Source organism: Mastomys coucha, unplaced genomic scaffold, assembly GCF_008632895.1.
Source record: "Mastomys coucha isolate ucsf_1 unplaced genomic scaffold, UCSF_Mcou_1 pScaffold5, whole genome shotgun sequence".
Taxonomy (NCBI): domain Eukaryota; kingdom Metazoa; phylum Chordata; class Mammalia; order Rodentia; family Muridae; genus Mastomys; species Mastomys coucha.
In genome coordinates, this window is record NW_022196911.1 from 8,613,149 (window position 1) to 8,622,436 (window position 9,288).

Sequence of the window (9,288 nt, forward strand, 5' to 3'; positions counted from 1 at the left end):
CCAAGAACCTGCCTGCCCCCTCCTCCCCAGCAGAGATGCCCAGAGATCAGCACCACCTTCCTTCTCCACCCCTTTCTTACATTGGCCCGGGGATTAAGTTTAAGTCTTCATGCTTACAGGCTAAGCATCTTTACCAACTGAGCCACCTCCCCAGGCCTAATATTTGTCTTTCTAAAATATATTTACTATATTACTTTGGTGAGATACTAACGCCATTTTTAAGAGCCATTCATTTTGAGAAAAAAAATTTACCTAACTGAAAAACTGTCATGTCTGAGCCAGTAATGTTAGGAATGCTCCTTGCTGTACTCTTACAGAAGGCATGCCCTTGTTGTGGTTATCCACTGTGAGTATAGGCAGGCTTGGTGATTGCTCAACTTGTTTCCTCATTCTTGTGTTCAGGATCTTTTTCAAGTGTGATCCACACAGTAAACAACATATTTTGAAATTTCATCATACTTATGGTACCAAAAATCTTCATTCCAAGTCCCTGATGTACATTCTGAGGTTTTTATTTGCTCAAAAAAAATATTAAAATTTCTTTTCTCACGTCTATCGTTTTTCAGATTTCTTATTTTTTTAATAGTTGTTTGTCCTGGTCCACAGCTCCCTTGGATATTTTGGTTTGATGTCATGATGGAGAAAGAAATCAAGTAAAGAAATGTAAAGCACCCCAACAAATCCAGTAAAGCCATGGCCATTTCCTGGGACCACTGAGAGTGGAATGAGGTGGAAGATCCTGGTGGGAGGAAGAGCTTGACACATCAGTGCAACAAACTGTGTGGGCTACAGCTCCCTGCTGATGGAGTTCAGGGGTAAGTGAGGTTGGGCTGTGTGGGTTTGGGAGGAGGGGAAGAGAAGCTCTGCCTCTGGTCTCAGAGCTCCAGCAGCAACGATGCTCTTTCTCCTTAGCTTAGTGGAAGGTCTGCTTTCTTGACTTGGAGGTAAATTCGGTTTTCTTTCTTTTTACTTGGCCTGCAATAAGAAGTCAAATTAGACGGTTGAGAAAAAAGTTATGAGGAGCTGAAAAGGAGCATCAAGTGAGTAATAAAGAAACAAAACAAAAGAGAGAAATGAAACAAAACCTAAGTGTAGGCTTTGACCAAGATCATTCTTGCAATGACTTCTGAATAAGAGTCTTCATGAAGAAAATGGGAAGAATCTGGAGAATAACTCACTGAAGACGGTGTTACTAAATTCCCTTCCTTGTGTCTCACATTCTTCCATGACAGAGAATGTAGCTGAGGATTGAATATAAGTCTACAGTTGTTAAATATAATGATTGCAGAATCTAGACACTGGTCAGTTCTCTCACAGAATTTAAGAAGTTCTTTTCACTAAGTCTTTCCTAACTATTTCATGAGTGAAGACTGTGACTAGAATATTGCTCAGCTAGTACATTCTTTTAGTATCTTCTCTATGAATATATGGATACTGCTGATAGTCTTGGGAGGAGGGCTACTCTCCTTCCTGTGCTGCTCCCAACTCTGCCCTTTGCACATGTTCCTATTCACACTGAATCAGGTGTGGGCTGCCCCAGTTCCCCAACTCCTCCCTCAGTTTCCCCACACAGTCTCAGTTTCTGAACCAGTCCAGTCTGAGATACAGATAACAGAATCTTATCAAATCAGCCAGTGGTGCTGTAGGACTCCCAGGTTCCAGGCAGTGGGACAAGAAAATCTACTGAGCTCCCCGAGTCTCCAGGGCCAACCACAGAGCATCAATGACAGCAACAGCAATGGTGGTGGGAGCATGAACAGCAGCAGCAGCAGCAGCAGCAGCAACAGTAGCAGCAGCAGCAGTGTCAGCAAGAGTTGCAGTGTCAATAACAGCAACAATGTCAGCTACAACAATCTCAGCAGCAATGATAACAACAGCATTGAGAGCAGTACCAATGCCAACGATGAGAATAATAACAGCACCAAGAGTAGCAGTGTCAGTAATGACATGAACAACAACTGTAGTAACAGTAGCAGCAGTGACTGCATTGATAGCAGTGCTAACACTAATGAAAATAGCAGCAGCAGCAGCAGTAAAAACAACAGTAGGAGAAGTTACAATACCAATAACAACAGCAGCTACAATAACAGCAGCAAGAGCCACAGAAATACCAGTAAAAGCAAAAACATCACTAGTAATAGCAGCATCAGCACCAGTAACAGCAGCAACAGCAACAATAGCAACAGTGACAGCAGCAATAGCAACAATAGCAACAGTGACAGCAGCAACAACAGTAACAGTAATAGTGACAACAGCAAAGGCAATGGTAACATAAACAACAACAGTAATTGCAGGCACATCAATAGTAACTACAGCAACACTAGTAACTGTAGCAACAGCAACAATAAAAGCAACAATAGCAACAGTGGCAGTGGCTACAGGAACAGTAGCAATAGCAACAGTGACAGTAGCAACTGGAACAGCAGCAACAATAGTAACTGCAGCAACAGTAACAACAACAATAGTAACTGCAATAGCAACAAAAGTAACTGCATCAATAGTAATAGTAACAGCAACCATAGTAACAGCAGTAACAGCAGCAACACCAGTAATTGTAGCAACAATTACAGCAGCAACTGCAAAGGTGATAATAGCAACAGCAACAGCAGAAAGAGGAACATCGAGAGTAGCAATAGCAGCAGTGACAACAGCACCAACAACAGTGACAGTAGCAACAGCACCAGTATCAGCAGAAACAGCAATAGTGACAGCAGCGACAGCAACAGTTTCAGCAGCAGCAACAGTAGCAGCAGTAGTAACAACAGCAACAGTATCAACAATATCAATAACAGTAACTACAGCAACCACCACAGTAACAGCTATAACAATAACTGTAATAGCAACAACAGTACTTATAACAACAGACACAGTGACAATATCAACAGCAGCAGTAACAGTAACAGTAATAGGAACAGTAATAGCAGCAACAAGAACAACCGCAGCAACAGCAAAAATAACTGGAACAATGGTCACTGCAGCAACAGCCACAGTGACAACAGCATCAACAGCAGTAGCTACAGCAATTGCCATAGTAACTGCAGCAACAACAGTAACAGCATCAATAGTAACTACAATAACAGCAACGATAACAGCAGCACTAGGAAGAATAACAAGAACAGCAACAGCTGCAACAACCACAGTTTCAGGAGCAACATGAATAGCAGCAACAGTGACAGCAGCAACAGCAACAGTGACAACAGCAGCAACAGCAACAGTGACAATAACAGCAACAACAGTAAATGCAGCAGTAACCGCAGCAACACCAGCAATTGTAGCAACAATTACAGCAACAACAGCAACATTAAGAGTAACAATAGCAACAGTGATAGCAGTAACAGCAAGAATAACAAGAACAACAATGACAGCAGCGACAATAGTTTAAGCAGCAATAGCAGCAGCAGCAGCAATAGCAATAGCAGTAACAACAGTAAATGCAGCAACAGAAACAGTGACAACAGCAACAGTGACAGAAGCAAGAGCAACAGTGACAGTAACAACAACAATCATTTTAGCAGCAACAGCAATACCAGCAACAGCAACAATGACAATGACACCAATAGCAACAACAGTAACCGCAACAACAGCAACAGAGACAGCAGCAACACTATCAGTCACAGCAGTAACAGCAACAATGACAATAGTGACAACCGTAACTGCAGCAACAGTGACAGCAGCAATGACAACAATGACAGCAGCAAAAGCAACAATAAGAGGAGCAACAGCTACAGCAGTGACAGCAACAGTAACTACAGCAACAGCAACAGTAACAGCAGAAATGTTAACAGCCCCATCAGCAACAGTAATAATGGCAATAACAGTACCTGTTGCAACAGCAATAGTAACAGCAAAAATAGTAACAGCAGTAACAACAACAACAGCAACAGTAACAGCAGCAATAGTAACAGCAACAACAGCAATAGTGACAGCAATAATAGTTACTGTAGCAGCAACAGTAATAGTAGCAGTAACAGTAACAGTAACAAGAATAACTTCAGCAATAATAACAGGAACAATGATAACAGCAGCAATAGAAACAGTGACAAAATCACCAACAGCAGTAACTATAGCAACTGCCACAATAACTGCAGCAACAGCAATAATAGCAGCAACATGAACAGTGACAACAGCAGCAAAAACAGTTTCAGTACCAGCAACGGTAACAGTGAAAACAGCAGCAACAGCAACTACAGCAACAGTAATAGCAGCAATAGCAACAGTGACAACACTAACAGTGACAGTGACAGCAGCAACAGTGACAACAGAAACAGCAACAACAACAATGACAACAATAGCAACAATAGTAAATGCAGCAACAGCAACAGTGACAACAGCAACAGTAACAGTGATAGCAGCAACAATCATTTTACCAGCAACAGTGACAATGACAACAGCAGCAACAACAGTAACTGCAACAACAGTAAGAGCAACAACAGCAACAGTGACAGCGGCTATAGGAATCACAAGCTCACCAGGAGCAACAGCAACACCAACAGTGACACTAGCAGAAGCAACAGTAAGAATAACAAAAGCCACAGCAGTAACAGCAACTGTAAGAGCAACAACAGCCACAACAGTAACATCATCAGTAACTGCAGCAACATTTCCAGTAACATTAGCAACAATGACAGCAGCAACAATAGTAACTGCAGCAAAAGTATTAGCAGCAATAGCAACAGTCACAGCAGCAAAAACAACAGTAAGAGGAGCAACAGCAGTGACAGCAACAGTAACAGCAGAAACAATAGCAACAGCAGCAACAATAGCAACAGCAGCAGCAACAGCAGCAGTAACAGTAATAGTAATAGCAATAGTAGTAACAGCAACAAGAAGAATAACTGCAGCAAACAGCAACAATAACAAGAGCAATGGTAACTTTAACAACAGCAACAGTGACAACAGCAGCAACAACAGCAACTGTAGCAACAGCAATGGTGACAGAAGCACCAGCCACAGTGACAGCAGCAACAGCAACAGTGACAATGACAACAGCAGGGCCAACAGTAACTGTAACCACAGCATTAACAGCAGCAGCAACAGTGACAGCAGCAAAAACAACAGTAAGAGGAGCAGCAGCAGCAGCAGTGACAGCAACAGTAACAGTAGTAACAACAGTAACAGCAGAAACAGTGACTACAACAGCAACAGCAGAAACAGTAACGGCAGAAACAGCAACAGTAACAGCAACAATAGCAACTGCAGCAGCAACAGCAGCAGCAACAATCGTAATAGTAATACCAATAGTAGTAACAGCAACAAGAATAACTTCAGCAACAGTAACAATAACTGGAACAACAATAACTGCAGCAATCACCACAGTAACTGCAGCAACAGCAACAGTGACAACAGCAACAGTTTCAGCAGTAACAACAGCAACCTTGACAATAGCAGCAGCAACAGAAAGAGCGACAGCAGCAGCAACAGTGAGAGCAGCTATGGGAGCAGCAGCAACAGTGAGAGCAGCTATGGGAGCAGCAGCAACAGTGAGAGCAGCTATGGGAGCCCCAGCAACAGCCACAGTGACAGCAGCAACGGCAATGGTAAAAACAACAGTCACAGAAGCAACAGTAACAGTGACAGCAGCAAGAGCAACAATGACAGCAGCAGCAATGACAGCAGCAACAGTGACAGCAGTAACAGTGACGGCAGCAACAGTAACTGTAGCAATAGCCACAGAGACAGTAGCAAAAGCAGCAGTAAGAGGAACAACAGCAACAGCACTGACAGCAACAGTAACAGCAGCAGCAACAGTAAAGGCAGAAACAACAGTAACAACAGCAACAGCAACAATCACAGTAACAATAATAGCAACAGCAACAGCAACAAGGATAACTTCAGCAACAGCAACAAGAACAGAAACAATGGTAACTGCAGCAACAGCCACAGTGCCAGTAGCAGCAACAGCATTGACTACAGCAACCACCACAGTAACTGCAGCTACAACAGTAACTGCAACAACAGCAAGAATAACAGGAACAATAGTCTCAATGACAGCAAGCACAGTTTCAACAGCAGCAACAACAGTAAGGATATCAAGAGTGACTATAGCAACTAGAGCAATAACAGAAAGAGAAGTAACAGAAACAGTAGCAATAACAGTAATTGCAACAGCAGCAACAGCAATAACAACAAGCACCAAAAGCGTTACTAGCAATGATGACATCAACCGTACTAAAAATGGCCTCAGCAGAAACAGTGTTTTCAGCAACTGCAACAACATCAGAAAGCGCTGGATTAGCAACAGAAACAATCACAACAGCAGCAGCAACAGCTACTTGGTTATAACAGAAGGGGAAAGAGCAGCAGCAATAACAGCAGCATTAGCAATGATAACATCAACTGTAGCAGCAGCAACAATGAGAGCAGTCATGTTTGCACTGGCTGCATTAGCAGTAGCAACAATAAGATCAGTATCAGCAGCAAGAACAATAACAACAACAGCTGCAGCGATAATATCAACAGCTGCAGCAACAGCACTATCACCAGCAATAGTAGCAGCAGTAGAAATAGCTGTATTAGCATCAGTAACAATAGGATCTGCTGCATCAATAACAGCAGCAATGATAGAAATATCAAGAGCAAGAGCTGCATTTAAACTAGTCATAGTGACATTAGCAGTAGCAGTAACAACAGTAATGGCCACAATGGCAACCATAGCAGCAGTAGCAATGGTAACACCAACAGTAGTTGCAACAGCAACACCAATCACAGCAGCAACAATTGCAGCAACAAGAGCAACAGCTGCATTAGCACCAGCAATAACAACATCCTATCATTAACAGCAGCAGTAACAACAATAACATCAGCAACAACAACACTAGCATCAGTAACAACAGGAGCAGTAGTAACAATAGCAATCGCTGCTGTTGCTGGCTGCAGCAATGACCTAGATCAGTAACAATAGCACTGACGGCAATAGCAACAGTACCATTAGCAACAAGAGTATCAGCAACAATGGTAGCAGCTTCATCTGTAACAACAGCAACAGTTGCAGTAGCAACCGCAGTGGTGGGATCATTAGTTACATCAGCGACAGATATAGTGGCATTAATACCAGCAGCACCAATGGCAGCAGTGACAGTATCAATAGCATCAGCAGCTGTGTCAACTGTAATATCAATAGCTATGGGAGCACCAAGAAAAATAGCATGAATAGCAGCAACAACAGATAGCACAATGTAAGGAAACCCGACGTAGAGGAAGCAACTTTACACCAGAAGCACCAAGAACAGCAGCAAGCGTATTGACTGAGCCTGAATGCCTAGCCCTGCATACAGGTGGAGATGCCTTATTCTAGGTATGAGCAGCCCTCTTATGATAAGTATGGCCATGGAACCTGGCTGGCCCAATTGGCACCATGGCTTTGTTGCTTACTGGTTATGTGACAGAGCTGTCTATCTCTGCACATGTGTTCTTTTCAGCTGTCAATAGGGTTAATGGTAAGACCCATTTCGTGAGCATTTGATGAGAGAATACATGGAAAAAAAAAAGCTTTGGAAAGTACTATTTCAGAGTCCTAGAAAATGTTTGCTCCCAACCGCCCCTCATTTACAGAAAGGGAGGCAGGCTAAGGGGGCGAAGGGCAATCACTCACACAAGTCAGACAGGCTGTTGGTAACTGGGTAGAGAGCCCTTGCTGGCAGGGAAGGGGCTCCTTCTTGGTCCTGTTCTTTATGTCTGGGACACATAACAGGAATGTGCTTTCAGTACCAACTTTGTGGCCTGCCCTCCTGCTTATGAGCACCCTGCCTCTTGCCCCTCTTTGTAGGACTCTTAGTCTAATAGCTCAGCATTCTCTTCACTTTCCCATGAAATCCCAAAGCCAGTGACCATCAAGATAACTGTGTGAGTCTATGCCTGTGTTCCTCACCTTCTTGTAGGACTGTCCACCTGCCGCGGGAGCTAGCTGAGGAAAATCCTGGAGGGACTTTGACTGATATATGGTGCATGTCTGGGGCTTATTCTGTCAGGACATTACAGCTGTAGATATGTGCCTATGCTCAGGATGGAGTGAGTCTCTGTCCTCCAGAGGAGAGGGTACTGTGCACAAAAGTGCCTCCAGATGGGAGGGGCTACTTTAGCTAAGGCGCTTCAAATGCAAATAGTCATGGGAACCAGACTGTAATAGAAGTGGACCAGGCCCAGGACAACAGGAAATGGGGGACTGTGGTCTACCACAAAAGGTTTTCTCTCCAAAGAGTAGAGCCACCATCCGGCGGCTCCTATAAATTGCCAACAAGAGGAGATGCCTGTTCCAGGTTTCCTACATCTGGTTTTGTCACAGATCTTGGGAACTGAGCTTATGTGCCAATTCTCACTTTAGAAAAGCTCTATGGGACCAGAGGTTATAGAAAGAATAGGAATAAAAACCCCATATAAGGGAGCTATTTGAATATTTCTATATTTTTTGTCATTTTAGTTTCAATACTATTTTATATTTATATGTCTATGTATTTATGTTCTATTTACCCAAATGTTAGAATGAATGCTTTTATATGCCTTTTTTGTTGTTATTGCAAATAACAATATATTTTTGAGGACTTATCAGTGGATGTAAAGTTGTATTATTCTTTTTAGTGGCTACACAGTGCTTTGGTGTATGGCATAAAATAATTTATTCAACTGTATTCCCAACTGAAGGGCATTTAGGCTCTTCTAATCTTTTGTTGCATTAAACAATCCTTTAACAGTTAGTCCTACCCACACATTTTGCTGCCATGAAGGGGTCAGTGTTAGCCACGGTCACATGGGGGCTACTGGGCCCTGCACATTCTTCCCAAGTACAGTGTGTTCCGGGTAGTTTGACCTCTGACGACACAGAGGAATACCTGTGCTGCGTCAGTTCACATATTTCTGGTTATGAAAGAGGTGGGACTTACTTTCATGTATGTGTGAGCGGTTCATTTTCCTTTTCAGGGCCCCAGCCCCTTTCTTTTTGGGGGAAGAAGTTCTCATGGTTTTTTGTTTGGTTTTGTTTTCTCAAGATAGGGTTTCTCCTTACTGTCCTTAAATTCACTCTGTAGACCAGGCTGGCTACAAACTCACAGAAACCCATCTGTCTCTGCCTCTGACGTATTTGGATAAAGGCATGCACTACCATTGCCCAGTTCCTTTGATTTTGTTAGAGCTCTCCATATATATTCAGAAAGCCAGCCCTTTGTATAGTACTAAACACTTTATCCAGGTTTACCAATGATGATGGTGCTTCAATTCAACTCTGAATTTCTGTGGTGAATGCATACAGACTAATCCTTCTCCCATAGGCCCTGGACTTTTTTTTTCTTTTTTGTA

The 9,288-nt window shown here is 42.9% G+C and overlaps 1 protein-coding gene across 1 annotated transcript in view; it reads right to left on the reverse strand.

Moving 5' to 3' along the window:
* Window positions 1-496: 496 nt before the first annotated feature.
* Slc22a2 (solute carrier family 22 member 2) overlaps window positions 497-9,288 on the reverse strand; it is a 36,110-nt gene continuing 27,318 nt past the window's right edge. Inside the window, exon 11 of the mRNA XM_031351691.1 lies at window positions 497-975. Within this exon, the coding sequence (XP_031207551.1) occupies window positions 909-975 (67 nt within the window). The 3' untranslated portion in view covers window positions 497-908. The remainder of the gene's footprint in view (window positions 976-9,288) is intronic.